Source organism: Electrona antarctica, assembly GCF_951216825.1.
Source record: "Electrona antarctica genome assembly, chromosome: 3".
In the NCBI taxonomy this organism is placed as follows: Eukaryota; Metazoa; Chordata; class Actinopteri; order Myctophiformes; family Myctophidae; genus Electrona; species Electrona antarctica.
Window position 1 is genome coordinate 28214172 of NC_136808.1, and position 19048 is coordinate 28233219.

A 19048-nucleotide genomic window follows, 5' to 3' on the forward strand; every position below is an offset into this window, starting at 1 on the left:
GGAGCTGTTTTTTTTCTTCTTAACTACATCATATATTATTACCAGAGGGGAGATTAATTCCTATATGTACATTAAATGGATGAATTAAAAACAATTAGGTGCACACTGCAGTGTTTATGTTGGGAACAAGAAGCTACTAATTCCTCCTTTAAGTTAGTTTAATAAGTGTAAAGCTAAATACAGAATTTTTCTTTTTATTTAATTTTTTTGTTTTTTTAAAAAAAACATTTAAAAAGAGAAAATAGCCGTAGATCATAGAGCTTGCAGATTGGCTATTTTCACAATTTTAAGTACAATAGTGCTTAAGTGATTAATGGAACAATTACAAGATAGTATTTATATAGTTACTGCCCAATCTGGGAATCCATTTTACAGTTACTGCCCAATCTGGGAATCCATTCTTTTTTCTTGAGAGATTACATACTGCCAGGTATCAGTCCTTTTGTTTTGAGTGTCCTCTTCAGTAGTGTCAAAGTTCAGACAACATTCCTAAAACAACCCTATTGCATTTAGGATCTAAAACAGATTTCAACACACCAAACTAACACGATAGTCCACCCTGTTCCTTTAGTCTTGTCACCGTTTCTATTTACATAAAATCCAAGATAAAGAACGATAAACACAGTTCTTTCAAACATCCTCATGTGAAATTGAAAACATATTAAAAGTATTAAAACATGTATGCTTTGACATCAAACGCCCATTACAACCTCACAGTGTGGCAGTATGCGAACAAATAAGTTTGTCTTCAAGTGGAACAATCTTCCTGATGCTTGTACACAGTAACATCTTCAGTGTTCACGTATCCACTGTGTGTAGTGAGTTAACACGGGTAAATTTGGTTACGTTTTGTACACTCTCAGGATTTTACTGGGCAAGGACTGTACTGCATTGGTACAAAGGTCTCCGGTCTCATGATTCTCATCATGCCACAGGTCACAATTTCTCTAGTACAAGGCGTGCTGTCCTTCTCAGTCCACAAAGGTGAGGCCTGCCATGACACTGAAGCCCAGCAGAATGAACAGCACCTTGAGGAGCTGCCTCCCTGGGGAGTTGAGTTCATGTGGAAGGATCTCCATGAAGGTGATGTAAACAAATGTCCCTGCGGCAAGTCCTTCCAGGACGGCCTGGATTAGAGCCCCTGATGTTAGCTGGGCCTCCATGACACTGATGCCAATGGCGATGCCAATGGGTGACATCATGGCAAACACTCCGATGTAAGCTGCCACCCATATAGGTGGCAGTGCACTCTGCACAAGCTTCACTGATAGGCTGAAAACTATGATACTCTTGTGGATCAGAATGGCAATGCAGATCTCTAAAACCTAGGGGGAAAAAACAAAACAAAACATAAAAATCACACTTGTGTGAAGTGAGGGGCGCTCAATGTGATCATACATGATCACATTCCAGCCAATCACTTTTGGCGTCCTCACTTTCCTGTCCTCAATTTTTATCCTCACTTTATAAGCCCTCAGCATATCAAACTAGAAAAAGTGCCCCTCAGGGCGCTATAATAGGCCAATGTGAAAAGGGTGCCATTTGTTCTTATGCCTTAAATGGCAATTGGATGATTTGAGGCATTTTGTTCCAAAAATGTGTCTTGCAAAAAATCCACCTGTTGGTGGTATAACAGGCCAATGTGAAAAGGGTGGGATATATTCCTCAGCCTAGTAGGAAAGTGCGTGAAAAATGTCACGTAAATTGCACGCTGCGTTCATGATTTGGGGCTTTTTGTTCAAAACGGGCCAGTCCTGCAAACGTTGAAAGCCAATGTTCGCCAATTAGGATGGAATATGAAATATCGGACAGATCCGTCTTGAGCACATGACTATAGAGATACTGTGTAACGATTTGCGGGATCTGGAGTAATAGCAAGAAATCTAAAGTCGGCCTCCTGGTGGCGCTATAACAGGCCGTTCATGAAAATGTACACACACACACCTAATGGGACTGATTGAGGGTAGGTACTGGGACGTAAGTCGGGACTTGATCACCCCGGCTGGGTCACCCGAGTGAGGGGTATGATGTTGTGAGAACCGAAAACCCAGAGGACCTTGGGATACATCACTGAGCATACGTCCATGCAATGTTTTCAAAAAGGTTTTACTCTCATTAGTCAGACATTTAACCAGCTCACCCATAGCCTGCCCCATACTGCACAGCATGGCTTGAGTTTGAATGAAGCACAGCAACACTGAATGTTTGGTTTAGAGTAAATCAGTTAACTTAAAAGAGGAACTCTTTACTAAAAAGGTAAACAGAGTTAGCTGGCTCTTTGTGAGAGGGAAGGTATTTGCACAAGATGTCAGTAAAGGCTAAGGAAAGCATGTGATAGTCTGATGATTTTGTTCTGAGTACTAGAGCAGTGGTTTTCAAACTGTGGGTCAGTATATTGTGTGTGTGTGTGTGTGTGTGTGTGTGTGTGTGTGTGTGGGGGGGGGGGGGGGGGGCTGGGGGTTGCTAAAAACAGCTGAAAAATGGTTAAACTTATCAAATACTAGACCGGTGCCCGGCTGTAGAGCACTGAGTCCGTAACGATGGAAGTTGGAGATTCATGCCCCCCCGGCTATGCAATACCCGTTGTACCCATGTCAGAGTACCCATTCCACCCATCTGTCTGTGTCCCTTTTATGCCCATATATGGAGATTTCTGTATCTGTCTCTCTGTGTCCCTTTATTCCTATATATGGAGTTCTGTGTCAGGCATGCCACGGTTCTGGACAACCGTGGGTCCGACCGACTCGACACCGGACTCGACACCGGGAGAGTGTGCCGGTTCTCGAGTTACGTGGATTACAGACATACGTACACACATTGGTGCATTTATAGATAGATTAGAGGCAGAAATTGTGAAAATGGCAGAGCTTCATACTCAACATTTTGAGCATGTGGATCGGTTATTTTCACAATGGAACCGAGTTAAACTAAATGTAATACCTCAACTCTAATCGTTTATATGATGTTTTGCATAGTATTATATTTGTCATTAAAATTGAGTATGAAGGACCCCAATGGAAAAAGCCATAGTGCTTTCTTGGATCTAAATCCTCTTAACAGACTTGTATGAATGATGAATCTTGTCAGTGTGGGAGGGTCACCAGTTTTAATTTACGATTATTTTGGGGGTCACGGCCTGAAAACGCTGAGAAGCACTGTACTAGAGAAAGGGGCTAATTGTATGACTGCAATGACGTCAAGCAAACTCAAATGCGTGGTCACATGCATGGTCTTGAGGTTGTTCTGAAAGTATTGGCTGCACAGTGTATGGAAGTCGCATGACCAGAAGATAGCATGTATAACCAGAAGATAACGTCTATGACAAGATAGTGAAACCACAATGTTGTTAAAAGTGTCCTTTGAGCTTAAAAAGGAGAGAGAAAAAGAGATTATTTTGGAGACCATATGAGTTACGTGGGATAATATGCCTCCCAACCTAACCAAGATATTGGAACAAGTGTCAAATTATTGGAAATACCAGATCATCACTAATCCAGACTCCTTTCTCCTCAGAGGCTGACCGCTGACAGCCATGAAGTAAGGGCTAACTTATACCGGTACTTTGTTGTACAACAGACAGGTGTCAAATTATTTTAAGAAACAAATATTTTGGAAGCTTTCAGCATAAATCTTAGATTTTCCTATGACCATATTGAAAAAGGAAAAACATAATAGCAAGCAATAATTAAAATATCCCTCATCCGTCGGACGATGGCCAGTGTGGACAGACATTTAGTTGTGTGCCTTTATAAATGACTACTTCACCTACAAGCGGAAGAGCCTTTGGTATGTTTCTCCTACAATTCAATTGGGTCAGAATTATAGGAATTCCACACATTGCCTCCCCACAGAGTGTATGCAATTGGGAATATAACATTCATTATCAAGACCACAGGACAGTCAACTTAAGTGAAGTAAGGCTTTTATTGTTCTTACCTTGGAATCAGTGCTCTGTAGGCCTATGGCCAACCCCTCAAACAAAGAATGGAAGGAGAGAGAGAGGAAGAGCATGAATGAACGAAAGGACGAGTGGGCATGCAAGTCGAGATGGACATGGTGGCCACTGCTCTCAAGATCATGGCTTGCGGCCTGCCCATGGCCATGTCCGTGGCCATTGGAATGGATCAGGGGGGCTCTCTCCTCGCTTGCCCCTCCAGCCTCCCGACAGTTGAGCACGATCCTCTCTACAATGAGGACAGTGAAGAAGCCAGCAGCAATGATGAACTCTGGGAGGGGGAAGCTGGTCTGTTTGACAGAGAGTGGGAGAGAACAGTCAGTTTTGTTTTCCTTTTTACAAATTAAAAAGGCACGGAAGAGATAATGCAGATTTCCAGATTTCCACTCTTAAATTGTACAATCAATAATACATTATTTGATCATGTCTTCATCTATAAGTTGCATTCATTTGGCCCTTGACAGACCCCAGACTAGGTCACATGATCAAACCTACCTCCACCTTCTGCGCTTCCAACACATCATGGATGTCTGACAGGTAATCTGGGATGATGTCAAGTAGACATGCCGCCAGGAAAACCCCGCCCGCAAAGCAGCTGATCAAACTCAAAACTACACGATGGGTTTCTTAAGGGATTAAAAAAAAAGCATAAACAAATACATTAGGCCAGACATGAAGAAACACACAACAAACAGTATTATTGTCACTGCCGTTATCTAATCAGATCTGTCACCAAAATCAGTTTAGGAATCAGCCCTGGGGGGGGGGGGGGGGGGGGGTTGGGGGTTGCTAAAACAGCTGAAAAATGGTTAAACTATTGTCACTGCCGTTATCTAATCAGATCTGTCACCAAAATCAGTTTAGGAATCAGCCCTGGGGGGTTGATTCCTAAACTGATTTTGGTGACAGGTGACAGGGGGGGGGGGGGGCTGGGGGTTGCTAAAACAGCTGAAAAATGGTTAAACTTTGGCCAAATTATCAAATACTAGACTGGTGCCCGGCTGTAGAGCACTGAGTCCGTGACATTATGGCAAACATCCCATGATTATTAACCAGATTGTTGAACAATTTATTTATGTATTAGTTTTTGTTGTGTCCTACATCAGTGTTGGTGATGTACCCTCAGGAACAGTAGAACATGCATGATGAACATTTAGCTAATGAATCAGTCAATTTAAAACAAAAACTAATAAATAAATAAATCGTTCAATAATCTGGTCAAAGGCACACCTCCTCCGGCAAATTGACAGATGATGGGGTCATCCCTATGTTCCCCAGGTTCTATGTTCCCCCGAATCCCCACTTACCTTAGGGTTTAGGGTTAGCGTTAGGTTTCTGGTTTAAGGACTTCAGTGTTTTGTGCTATACAATTGTATGTAAAGTACAGAACAAAGAATGTTTGTTTTTGCCATCTTTGTTGAAGAGTCTGAGCAATTATGTTTTAGTGTATTTCATGCCAGTGTTAATTAGATAGTTTAAGTAGCCTAGGCAGGCCTAAAGTTCAATGGATTGTTCAAAGACTGAGCTTAAATCTGAATTTGCTACTAAAAGTAACACTAAGACTAAGTTGCTAAAATATTTTTAGTCTTACTAGAATTACTAGGTTAGGTTTCTGGTTTAGGTTTATTCTAAGTGAAAAGAACCTTTTTTGCATGGTGGGGAACATAGGTATGCTCCCCAGTAGCTCCTTTCGGAACCCTACGTTAAAGTTTCTGACATTTGGATGACTTTAGGGGTCCAAAGGAGCTCAACCCGGGGGGTCCGGAGACGGGCTAGCTCCCCAGATGATCCCACATCATATGACCAAATGCAGAACTGAAAATAACTTTGTCAGCTAAGAACAAGAAGTGTTGAAGAGCTAGGTCTGTCTGTCTGTCTGTCTGTGTGTGTGTGTGTGTGGGGGGGGGGGGGGGGGTTCATCCCCATCAGGTGACTCGACTTTCAACTTTCTCCTTATCCTGTCCTTTATACTTTAGTTTAGTCAGTGAGTGACACGGTTAAAATCAAATCACTTTCCACAGTTTCCATCACAATGAAAGCACATTACCAACAAATGACTAACTAAACCATGACAGCAGCAGTCATTGAACTTAACTTTTATCCATTAACATGCATATGATCAAACCATATAGTTTATGTGGCTGCTGTGTGCCGATTATGGACCTATGAGTTTGTAAACAAAATAATATGAATACAATACGAACCAACCTGTTCCACTTGTATCCCTGAACCACTTCAGGCGAGCAGGAATGAATCCGAACAGCAGGGTGAGACACAACAAACCAACGAGGGCGCATATCTTCACCTTTAGTAGGTAGTCCATGTTCGCCTCAAATACGAGCTCGTCGGTGGAAGAAAGGAAGGACCGTTATCTAACTACAATAAGACATAGACAGCTTACTTACAGGTTACAACTCGGACGCTGTCGCGTCATAATGGCTCTCTGGTGCAGGAAACATTGTGTTTTGTTTTGTCAGTTGGACACTACACCACCAGACGACGCGAGGAGGAGACTCCAGTCCACTGGAACATCATGAATCATTAGCATGATTCCTAGTACACACATGGCGCGCATGCGTGTATTTACATCAATACTCCGTAGTACGACGGTGTTGCTGAACCAGTGTTGCCATGTCTGCTTATTATAAGCGACTTTGGGCTTCGTCTTTAAAGTTTGGGATTTTTCTGTAAAGTAGCTTTGCGTTTTTTGGGCTTGTTTCCAAAGTGTAGTTGCTAACCATATTTAAGCTTCTTGACGATTATTATTTTATATTTTTTGTAATAATTATTTAAACCAGTCCATTACAATGTTGTGTAGCCTACCAGGCAGCTGTACCAGATTTGTGTTGTTGGAATGTTTTTTAAAAAAAGTCTAAATATTCCACATAGGCTATTTTATTTCGAGAGTTTTTGAAAATAGCAAAATGAGCTTGTAGATCTGCTATTTTCAAGAGCTCATGTGGCATATTAGTTGCCCCTTTTAGGATTTTACTAGACCTTGCTGCAATTATTTCTCTCACACTGTCGCTGACAGAAAGGTGGGTTGCATCCTCCTTGTATTACTCGGTTGCATCCAAATGGACTTCACTATTTTGTCCATATGTTAAAAAATAGAATATTTGAAAAATTTTCTCTTAAAGGGGATTCCACTCATTTTCATTTTACTACCGTATGTCATTAATATACCTTAGAGCTGTTGTGTGAAAATAAATAAAAGTCATCAAGATGTGATTCACCGAATACGAGACGGCTCGCCCCTTTTCCAACTCGCCCAAAGCGGCGAAGATTGGTCGCCTCAACGGGAAGAGCGGTCGCCCCAACGGGAAGAGCGGTCGCCCCAACGCGCGGAGAATTCGCCCCCGAAAGTCCGGAGAATTCGCCCAAAAGTCCGGAGAAGTCGCCCCAACAAAGAGAGAGAGAGAGATTTTTTACATGTAGCTGTTATGTCTCACTGACAGCTGTTTGATTGTGCTGCGCTCTTGCATATTCCTGTGTTGTTTGTGATGATTGGGGGGATTATCTGGGATCGACTACTTCAGTCTTGACATACAACATGATGTGTGATGATGTTGCTTTGCCTTATTATTGACTCTGAGTTTTGAAAGTAAAGAAGAGTTGTGTTTAAGCTGAAATAATTTTATGTAAGTGGGAAGCATATGACATGCATATGACATGCAACATAAACATGAGTGCATATGGCTAGTAGTAGTAGACTAGTATGAAAGTCTGTGAAAGATTCCACGTAAATTGCCTTCATGATTTGAGTCATTTTCAAAAATCCACCTGTTGGTGGCACTGTAAGTCTGTGAAAGATTTCACAGGCTCCAGGTCCCCAGCTAAACAGTGAAATAAGCAACTCCATGCCATGACATGCAAAAACGAATGTTACTGGATAACATTATGTAAACATGAGTGCATATAATTTCAAGTACTGTACTTATGTAAACATGAGTGCATATAATTTCAAGTACTGTACTTGGAATGGAATTTCCAGAACAATGGAGGGGAGTAAGCCATTCATTATCCATGCATTGACCAACAACAAACGAACGGGTTCTAACTGGTTCTAAATGTTCTCCTTTGACAAACAATGTTCTAATATGATAAATAAGGTAAAATAAACATGAAATAAACACGGGGCGAGATATCCGTGCGTTGGGGCGAGAGATCCATGCTGTGGGGCGAGCCGTCCACACTATGGGGGCGGGCTCTCCACGGCTCGGGGCGAGCCGTCATCACTTTTCGAAATTCTTTGGCGAGCCGTCTTCACGTTTCGAAATTCTGTGGCGAGCCGTCTTCACTTTTCGCGAGGGCGAGTTGGAAAAGGGGCGAGTCGTCTCGGTACCAAGAAAGAAATGTAATCGTCCATGCTGGCACAAACATGTTGATCTAAAAGTGTAGTGAAACTTGCCAATCAGCGCTGTCCGGGTAAACAAAATAACACTTTGAAATTTAGCAGTTTCTTTAATATTATTTTATTGGTAAAAAGGTCAATTGCCTGTTAGAAATGTACTGTATTTGAAGGCCCTAGTAAACTATACTGGTTCTTTTCAGAATTTATTGTCTCCCGTCTTTCCACAAAATAATAGAAAATGCTCGATAAGAACCCGGCTCGATAAGCCTTATTGATAAGGTGATCGTTATCAATAAAAAACAACTTAATACTTCCTAAGGTTAATATGAGCATCAAAGCAATATTTTAAATACTTTTTATTAGCACGTGCATTCCATATATTCCATAGGGCTGGACACACATTGACATATGACATCATCAACTTGAGACAGGAACAGTTCCTATTGAGTGAAAGATTCTTATGAAATATTCTTATGATATTTATGAAAGAAAGAAAATATTTATGGTGTTTTTATTATTTTATTTTAGTCATAGAGGGAAAGTATAATGTTTAAAGGCATATTTGTCTTATTAGCCAGGGTTCCTTTTAACTCATTCATCTGAGTTAACACTTATTGTGCTAAGGACGTGTATACAGACGTGTATACATGTCTTTAGGTCCTTATATAAAATGTGATAGCTGTAATCCATTTTTGACAGCATGCATGCATGCACGCAGCCATTAATTTCTTGTTTATTACTTTATTACAAAACTTGCTATTATCTCTAAATCCACAGCACTGTTCATGGTTTTGATCAGAACGCTGATGTTCTGTCCTAATGTCTGACTTAACCAAGCATCTCGTTTGGAATATTAATGAGATCAAACACGGTAGCGTGAGGTAGTAATCATGGAACATTTTACCACCTGGTTTTGGGGAGAAATGGAAGGCAGGGCTTTTCACAGTACATTCTGCCCATCTGCTTGGGTTGCGTTTCTGGCGACAGGTATAAACAGTGTGCGCTAATGCTAATAATAGCAAATGGTTACAGTGAGTGTGGGCTACAGCTGGGAGGAAACAGATCCTCTTAACTACATTTATGCTACCAGCTAGCAGCAAAAAAAGAGTTAAGTATGCCTGGTTTGCCTGGTGATGGGTGATCCACCTGAACTGAAGCCGCACCCACAGCTGTTGTTGTATGATAAAGTGGGAGGGGCTTAGAGGAGGGGTTGATATTGTTATGTCACTATATCAATGTTTTTTTCATTGGCACGTTTAACTGTCAAGGTTTCAGCCTCCAGGAAGAAACCCTAAATACAAAGGGAAGGCTTCATTGCACATAACAACCACACCAATAATAATAATAATAATAAAACTTTATTTGTATAGCACCTTTCATGACATGAAATGCAGCTCAAAGTGCTTTACACAAAAAAGAAAAGAAAAGCAGGGCATAAACAATACAGTGAGGACATGAATAACATTTTTTTTAAAAGACAGACAAATCAATTAAAAGCAAGGGTGTAAAAGTGGGTCTTGAGCTGAGCTTTAAAAATGTCTACAGAGGCTGCCTGTCGAAGGTACAGTGGGAGTTTGTTCCACGCCGTCGGCCCGTAGAAGCAAAAAGCTGCTTCCCCGTATTTTTTAGTTGCCATTTTTTTAGGCAAAGCGAGCAGGCCAGCAGTGGAAGACCTTAGGGGGCGGTTTGGGACATATTTCGGCAGGCAGTCATGTAGGTAGGAAGGTGCGAGACCATTGAGAGCTTTATAAACAAGTAAAATAATTTTAAAATCAATCCTAAAAACAACCGGAAGCCAGTGCAATGAGGCCAAGACTGGAGTAATATGTTCTCTCATCTTAGTTCTAGTTAAGACTCTGGCTGCTGCATTTTGGACAAGTTGTAATCTGTCAGTTGATTTCTTAGGCAATCCAGAAAAAAGTGCATTGCAGTAATCAAGCCGAGAAAAAACAAAGGCGTGGATTAGCGTTTTTGCATCGTCCAGTGACAAATAGGCTCTGATTCGTGCAATATTTCTAAGATGAAAAAAGGCAATCTTGGTAACATGATTAATGTGTGAATTAAAATTCAGTTCAGAATCAATAGTGATCCCCAAGTTCTTTACTGTACTGTTACTTTCTACAGTCAGGTTGCCAAGTCTGCTTTTTATCGATTATTTCTGCTCACTAGAACCGATTATGAGAACTTCTGTCTTATCCTCATTTAGCTTGAGAAAGTTCTCACTCATCCAGCATTTAATGCTAGACTGACAGGTCAACAGCGGGTCTAAGGCACAGAGATCATCTGGATCTACAGAAAGATATAGTTGGGTATCATCAGCATAGAAATGAAAATTGACTCCGTGATTGGTAATGAGTTCTCTCTCATTTGACACCAAGGGGTCAAATGAAGTACTCTCACGGTCTCACCTCATAAACACATGAAAAACTGGAAAAAATACAAAAATCACGGCACTCAGTAAATAAAAGTGTTCTGGTTGCATACAACTTGATGTGGAGTGTGAGAAAGAAACCCATACTGACCAACAAAGAAGTGTTAATTTTGTGGAACTGCCGACAAAGGCATAGGGCTCCATTTTCGTTTGAGCTTTCTAAATACACAATTTGGGGATTTAGCAGTGGGGAAGGGATGTTCCCCAACTAAAGTTGGTATTTTGGTTACCTGTCTAAATCCCTAAAACACCTCCGTTACCCGTTATATTATGCATAGGTGTGGTTCGGGCGTTACAGTAATTAAACCAATCACCATGCCACATGACATTGCCTAAAGGCAGTGGTTCCCAAACTGTGGTGCGTGCACCCCTTGTGGTGCGTGAGCGCCTTATAGGGGGTGCGTGGCATGAAAAGGCTAATGGTGGTGCTATGGTTTTATTTTAAATATTGACATATGAAGAATAATATTCTTCAATATTCTTCTGAATATGACATATATATGCAGCATAGGCTATATTATAGCCTATGCTGCATATATATGTCATATTCACGTTCATATATGTGGATATATAGGAAATATATGTCTCTATATAGCTTATGCAATTTTTATTTCCATGTGGGGGGGTTGCGTCAGCTAGGTCGGGGGGTAACAGGGGGTGCATGGCCCAAAAGGTTTGAGAACCGCTGGCCTAAGGGATCCCTTATCCGTTGCCCGTTATGCCCAGTTCTATATTGCTTCATAGCCTTACGGTCTATAGCCCATGGAAGTGTTGCTGCCTTGAAGTCTCACTTGTGCTGCACCGCCAACAAAAAAGGAGCCCATTATCTCTTCAAAACCTTCTTCCTCCAACCTGTTCATGTCTTCAGCTTGTCGTTCTCAACTATGAGAAAGATATAATTATGTATTTCACCTTACACAGCTTGCGTTTCACTAATAAAGATTGACTTGATTATAAAACTGTCAAATGAGTCACCATAGGAACACAAGAAAAACATGAGAAGCTCACCAGGTCTGTATCCTTGTCATCTTGGCCGCTTGTCAGCTCATAGTCTTGGCCAGTTGATGTATGGCCACCTGTAACAAATCAATGTTTGGTATAATATTACTGCGATTGTCAAATTGAGAACTTGTAGTTGTCACATTTTGCAGTGTGATCTATTGTTACAAAAACAATAGTGAAGATGTGTACTTTCCCCTTATATTTGAAATCACCCGGCACAGAAAGATAAAGGTGTAAGTAAGACGATCAAAAGCTTCTTAATATGGCACAGTTGAGAAGCAGGAGTTAAACTATTAATCTGGTGTCAGTGAGGTCAGATGTAGAGTTGCTGGCCGGCTCCATATATGCAGATCTAGTATGTCAAACCATGTATGGCTATCCAGGGTTTGATGAGGTCAGTGTCGTGATCTTCATATATGGAGCTCCAGGTGATGATAGTCAGCTCCACATATGGAGATCCATGTGTTGGTTATCATGAGACTGTCACAATATGGCCATATATTGACATTCCCATATATGGGGAAGGGCCCCTGGCGATGTCATCTACGTCCCAGCGCGAAATGATCCGCTGATGAATAACTACCCAATTAAGACAGATGCCTTCCTATGCTGGCGTGCCAACATGGAGATCAAGCCGGTCACAAGCCGCCATGCCATGATCCAGTACCTCACCAAGTACTGCACCAAGTACGAGTCCCCTTCTGAGACACTCAAGGAGGTTACGGAGAAGTTACATAATCGCGACAACGCTAGGTCCGGTTATGCATTGGCCATTTGCCAAGGCAAATGCATAATGCACCATTGGACCATTGTATCAGGGTGATGCAATGGTGCAGAAAAATAATTAATTAACTGCGAACCAACAAACATAAAAAAATAGCAAAGAAACAACTTAAAGCCTACAAGTCCTCCCAAAACCTCGGCACAGCATATAGCATAGGCCTATTTTTTTTCCTATTTTTTAAAACTCGGTTATAAACCTAATTGAGCAGAAGCACAATAACAAATAACAATATAAAATAACACATTTTCAGAATATACTTACTACTTTTGTTTTGAAAAAACAAAATCTAAATTATATGTATGCGAGAGGAGGTCCAAAAGGCCCAAAAGGTTGAGAACCCCTGGACTACACCACTGACAGTAGCTATGGTTAGATCGAGCTTCGGATGGAAACAGCAGCTTGTTTGTTTTGTGGTCTTGGTTTCACTTCTGCAAGTATAAACAAGCAGTAATCTTTTTCTAGAGGGCCATTGAAGACGATTGAATAACCTCATACAGAATATAATTATCCTAACATAAGCATTTTCCTGCAAACAGCTATATTAATATAAAAAAGGTATTCCTGTTAGTTATTACATTTCAATTTGTTTTTTTTCACCACCCAAACACCAACCAACCAGAAATATTAATAATACTGGAGGCCTGTAAAAGGCAGGTTTAATTCAAAGACATATTCATGAGGGTTGCTGCAGACTGCAGACATCAGGTCTCTGAAGAAATCTGATAAACTGTATAGTGTATCCTGCTATAATCATGTTATGATGCTTGCTGAGTCGCTGACACACCTTTAAAGTGTGCTTATTCCACCAATGTTACTGAGGAACTTCAAACCTAGAAAGCTCTCGTCAAGGAAAACCATTTGTCACTTCCCAATATTGGGCCAGTCAAGTATAAAACAGATAGTTGTCTCTTCTTGAATTTATTTCCTTTGCTCTGTTCAAAATGTCTGTATTTAAAGTGCATGGACCACAGTAGTTCAACAGGTTTGCTGATACTAGTCTCAGGTTTCAACATATTGTATGCTTCATCTTTAAGCCCACAACAACGACAAACTGGATAAAATATAGATATTATCACCCCTGTGTTCGTCTTTGCTCGAGCTTGTCCACCTCAGAGTCAGAACTGATGAACCTGAGGGGAATTTCCTGACTGTGAGTTGTCTTAAAACACTGATATATTGTCACGCCTCACCATTCCTCATCAGTAATCGTGTTTGAAGTGAGTTCCTTAATCTAATCTTGTTGATCCAAAGCTGAAGCTCTAGTTTAAGTAGAAGTAGCTCACTGTTTCTATATAGTATAGAGGGTCTGCATATGTATAAAGTGAGTGGCAAATCGAGTTGCAAAGTGAGTTTAACATTGTTTAATGCAATCAGATAGAACTTTTTTGTTTGGATGTACTGTATGGGCTGTCATGGCCAGAAAGTCGTTTTTGCCACTCAGTAGGCGTTCCTGCACAACTTCCGGGTATGATGATGATGTCATGTGCATACCCTCTATTATGCCCACCTAAGTCCACCTTGGAACATTAGCTACACTGATTTGATATTCTGTTGTATAACCCCTGATTTCACAAATCGTCTCTTCTGGGGGTCCCTGGCTTTCGCCTTTTATTTTATCTTTTTTATGAAGGGACAGACAGTAGGCTGACAGGAAATGGGGAGAGAGATGGGGGGAAGACATGCAGTAAAGGCCGTCGGGATCGGGAGTCGAGCACACTGCCAGACTGGATTACCAGCCAAGGTGCCTGGACCACTGAGCCATGGCCCAGGCCAAGCACAAAACATTTCTGATGGGGATCCGCAACCAAATACATATCAGTGTGGGGGTCCTTGGCATGAAAAGGTTTGAGAACAGCTGATTTAGAAGGATTTGTAGAATCGGCCTCAGGTCTTAATGAGTTAAGAAGATACATTTCACATCACTTGAATATATCAATAACCAGACAAAGATGTGTTTGTATACTTACCATTAGAACGCCTTATCTTAAACAGCAGTGCCATCAGGAGTCCTACAATCAATAAGCCAATGACCAGAACAGGAACAACTATTTTGGATACAGCATCACCCACTACTGGATCTGAACCTGAAACTATAATATGTGATATTAGCCATCAACACATTGGGCAAAAATGTTCAAAACTGTAACTGATTTGTAAAAAGAAATCTGTAAATGAAATCTGTATTTACTTTTTATTGAATTTTAATCATACATGCATGAAAACAAAAAGACTAAGACAATACAAAAAAAACAACAATGATGATCATTATACATAAGTACCTCGAACAAGTGCATTGACTTCTACAGGTTAAACAGATTAAAAGTCTTATGGTAGTCTAGAGACATGAGTAATCCATCTAAACCAGTTCAACTTGACCTCTAAAGCTGAATGTAATTCTCTCCATAATAAATATACTATAGATTAAATCAATCCATTAATTTTATAGTTGGTATGACATTTGTAAGCCACTTTTTGTTAGGACTTTTTTGGATGCCACCAGAGTAATGGCTATATTCTAACAAACATGCTCTCTAGTAGAGGAGACAACAACATTCATCATCAAAATCATACGTGTTCAAGAAGAAAAAACACATTCTCTTGCCACAAAATGATCACCTGATACTGTATAGGCATTAAGAGTTTATCTAAGAAGGTTAAAATGCCAAACTGATGGGTTGGAAAGATGGCAGTCACAGCTATTTCAGTTGAATTATCTTTGTCTCTAAATCAAAGGTCATAGTTTTAGTCGACAAAATTAACATTCGTCCTGGGATATACTGTAACTGTACTGTATAAAGATGGTTGAAAAACATACTTGTGTCTTTGAAGGGAAGATCAAATTTCATCTGCCAATCCTCGCCTCTACTGGCGTTCTCCACTGAACATAAGTAGTGGGGGAAAACAGAGTTCTTCAACAAACTCAGTTTACTGGTGAGGTTAAAGCGCCCATCATCCATCATTTGAACCTCCAGTTTAGAGCTGCTGGTCCATTCTTTTTTCTCCTGATCGAACCAGCGAATTCTACCCTTTGGGTAACCACCCTCAGAGTTACAAACAAGGGTCACAGCTGTATTGTATGGAATATCCCTCTCGGGGATGGAGCTTACAATTGGTTTACTGTATTTGGCTGCAAATAGAAAGACATGGTGATGTTAACAAGAAGAAAACCAGAGTCAAGGATGTGCAGTAAACATGGTCATAAAGTATAGCAACGTAGTTGGACCTTAATCCAACTATGGTTGTTAAATTAAACCATTTTCATACATACTGCTTCACATGAGTTCAAAGTCTGAGTATTCAGACCCAAATATAAATTATAACACATTTTCAGATTGTCAGGCAAAGTTGAATGAAGGAGAAGCATTCCATTGTGAAACAGAAAGTTGACACTGCTAGCTAGCTACTACAGATGGCAGAGGCAGGCTACTGCTAAGAAAGGGGAGTTCTTGCGTTCTATGCGTGTTCAACCAGAAAATATTTTCTAATCCCCAGACTATTGTCTATAGTCCTATGGAGGAGTGCAGCTGCAGTTTACAATTTAGACATGTAGCAGATGATCGGGAGAAATTCCCTCCCACCAGTATGAGTAACAGCAAAATGAATGAAAGAATATATGGTCAATAGAGATTAGAGAACTCTCACCTGTGACAGTGAGGTTGGTTTTGATGGTGTCTTTTGAACCACTGTCTGTCTTCACCGTGCATTCATACTCTCCACTGTCATTAATCTGAGTCTTGCTGACCAACAGGGACACATCCCTGCTTGTGCCAGTCAAGTTTCCCACAGAAAACCGAAAACGTGGTTCATTTGCGGGTGGACGACCTTTGAGAAAAACAACTAATGTTTTTTCATTCCCTGTTTTCTTCCATTTCACATATGTGATCATTGCAACCGTTGCTTCTTTTGTAGGATTGATGCCACATTTAAGGACAGAATCCTGGCCATATTGACCAAGGTTTTCAGATGTACAGTCTACCTTTACAAAGGCTGTAGAGTGAGATATAAAAAAAGATAGAAATAAATAAATGACAGTAAAGTAACAGCAGCATGAAAACCAAAACAAACATTAAAATGTCAGATTTGAATTCTGGAAGGTCAGGACAAGTCTTACTTCCTGCACTGATATGGATGATGATGGCCAGAAACAGCATGCATGTTCCAACAGAGGCCATGATCTGAGACCTGTAGTGAAATAAAGAGAGATATTTAGAACACACACTTCCCTTGACATCACAGGTAGTCTATTGGCATTGGTGCTCACTCAATTTTGAAGCTCATATTTAGCCGAACGAGTGCCCACCCACTATCTATATATAGAGTATTCTCTCAGGTCTCCATGCACTCTTCCTCAGTCAGTGAACGTATATTGTGTGTTTTAACCAAGACTTGTGTCCTCATTCCGTGTTCAGGAAAATCTAATGGTCATTGCTGTGTAGACTGTGTCTAGTAAAAGGTGGTTTTCTCTGGTTAAAATAAGTGTTAAAAAGCTTTTTTTTGTGATAGTAATCATTGCTAGTAGGCTATATAGATAGAGTGTTTTTTCAATAGCAGGAGTCTCCATGTCTCTCCAGTTTTTTATTAAACAGAAAATGCATTTTCAGGTTGGGATACCAATTTTATCCAATCAGGATAGAGACACAGTCAGGATACAGATTAAACAAGTGAAATTGGAAGTGATGACACAAAGAAATGGGCAGATACAATTGGAACTGGAATACTATAAAAATTAAGCTGATAAAAGGCTACTCACCTACCTGAAAAATGTATTTTCTGTTTATTAATGAGCTGGAGAGACAAACCCCTGTTACTGAACAAACACTCTATAGTAGGTAATGATTTACTAAAATTGATAACCAAAACATCACTTACCCTACCTTTAAACTTTCACTTCTGCGTCTTAAACTTTCACTTCAGCTTTGAAGAAAACCATTACCCAAACAGAATGGGGAGCTGAAACAACAACAACAAACAGAAAATTCTGTTTTCTCAATTTCACACTTATGGTTTATAACTAGCACTGGTCCAGTGCGTTAGAGAAATCTCAAATTAAAGGACAACTTCACCACTTTTCAACCTATCTTCATATAATTGGTCCTCATTAATGTTCATGATAAAATATCACAATTTTTGAGTGGTGCTCCTTACGGCGCTATGTGTGTGGGTGCCTGGGTGGGTGAGTCTGAGCACGAAAACAGCATGGTTGTTTTTTCTACTCAGTCTGCCCTCCCATGAGACACAGACCAACACTGCACAGACAGAGTAGAAAACAATTGTAGTATTTTATTATTATCATAGTGAGGACCAATTATATGAAGATAGGTTAAAAGTGGTGAAGGGGCAACACCAAAGAAGAAGAAGAAGATGACGCAGTGGTGGAAAAAGTACCAATACTCTGATAGAAGTAATCCGTTACAAGTAAAAGTCCGGAATTCAAAATGTACTTAAGTAAAAGTACAAAAGTATTGATATAAAAATGTACTTAACTTAAAGTACGAAAAGTAAAATACTCAAAATGTGCAGATTGTCCCATTTTAAGTTTTCAAATGTCAAACAATCTTAAAAAAATAGCTGATCTATAAGCTCAATCCTGTTACGCATTGTGAGCTTGTATAGATGTGGCTGAAGTGGTTAATGCATATTTTGTAATAATAATAAAAAAGTAACTAGTAACTAAAGGTTTCACTTTCAAATAATATATAGTGGAGTAAAAGTAGGCTACAATAGCCTACTTGCCTAGTGAACTGTAGTGAGAGTAGATTTAGAAGTAAAAGTATTGGAAATTTAGTATTTAGTAGCCTAAAGAACGAATACCTCAAAATTGTACAGACTATAGTACTTGAGTAAATGTACTTAGTTACTTTACACACTGTATATTAGTAGGTTACTGAAAAAATAATCGGAGCCTGGGGGTCACTGTCTGAAGTCAACTATTATGTTACCGCGCGGTTCAGCGCCCTTGTCGCGTAGGCAACGCAAATATCGATTTGATCAAATTGATTGTTTATAAACTTGCGCGTGCACAAAACATGACAAAACAGCTCATGTTTGTGAGGGTATCCGACGGTGTGCACGATTGCACAGTGTTAAATAACTAGTGTAGTCCTATAATAAAAGAGGCAATGGCACAAATCGTGATTTACGATCGCTTACGATCAAGCCAATCCACTGCGATCCGTCCCGGGTCTCAGGGTCTGTCTTCTCCTCTCTTGGTCTTCTGAGCTGAAACTGTCTGAGATCCCTGTCTGCCTTACATGAAATAATTACCGCAGCTGAATACTTTCGCTTTCATTTTGAGTAGTAGTGCGGCGGATAACCAAACCAATTGTGCATTTTATGACTAAAGCATGAAACTTTCAGAATATCATCTACACACCCCAAGGTTTGATTTCAGACGTGGAACCACTTTCTGACTGACATCTGGTGACCTTGAGGGGTCATTGACCTCAAAATTGCATTTTTGCACGTTTTGCTCCATTATTTTCCACTATAATAATGATTTATGTTTGTTAAATGGACGTTTTG

The 19048-nt window shown here is 40.2% G+C and overlaps 2 protein-coding genes across 2 annotated transcripts; both read right to left on the reverse strand.

Annotated features, from left to right (window-relative positions):
* Positions 1 to 221: 221 nt before the first annotated feature.
* On the reverse strand, positions 222 to 6511 carry slc39a1 (solute carrier family 39 member 1). The gene is made up of 4 exons (XM_079496588.1): positions 6164 to 6511; positions 4451 to 4581; positions 3937 to 4245; positions 222 to 1325 (listed from the first exon to the last, which is right to left on the reverse strand). Exons 1-4 carry the CDS (start codon positions 6276 to 6278, stop codon positions 972 to 974), a joined length of 909 nt encoding a protein of 302 aa, XP_079352714.1. The 5' UTR covers positions 6279 to 6511; the 3' UTR covers positions 222 to 971.
* Positions 6512 to 11301: 4790 nt separating this feature from the next.
* Positions 11302 to 18788, reverse strand: LOC306920014 (CD276 antigen-like). The gene is made up of 8 exons (XM_079496605.1): positions 18677 to 18788; positions 17401 to 17476; positions 16638 to 16708; positions 16169 to 16513; positions 15342 to 15653; positions 14494 to 14616; positions 11749 to 11816; positions 11302 to 11622 (listed from the first exon to the last, which is right to left on the reverse strand). Exons 3-8 carry the CDS (start codon positions 16696 to 16698, stop codon positions 11605 to 11607), a joined length of 927 nt encoding a protein of 308 aa, XP_079352731.1. The 5' UTR covers positions 16699 to 16708; positions 17401 to 17476; positions 18677 to 18788; the 3' UTR covers positions 11302 to 11604.
* Positions 18789 to 19048: the final 260 nt, after the last annotated feature.

Coding starts and splice junctions, on each gene's coding strand:
- slc39a1 (XM_079496588.1), bottom strand. CDS start 6,278: ATGGACTACCTACTAAAGGTGAAGATATGCGCCCTCGTTGGTTTGTTG. Junction 4,582..6,163: donor CAGGGATACAAGTGGAACAG/GTTGGTTCGTAT, acceptor TAATCCCTTAAG/AAACCCATCGTGTAGTTTTG. Junction 1,326..3,936: donor TACAGAGCACTGATTCCAAG/GTAAGAACAATA, acceptor TTTTCCCCCTAG/GTTTTAGAGATCTGCATTGC.
- LOC306920014 (XM_079496605.1), bottom strand. CDS start 16,698: ATGGCCTCTGTTGGAACATGCATGCTGTTTCTGGCCATCATCATCCAT. Junction 16,514..16,637: donor CATCCATATCAGTGCAGGAA/GTAAGACTTGTC, acceptor CTCACTCTACAG/CCTTTGTAAAGGTAGACTGT. Junction 14,617..15,341: donor TCTTCCCTTCAAAGACACAA/GTATGTTTTTCA, acceptor CACATATTATAG/TTTCAGGTTCAGATCCAGTA.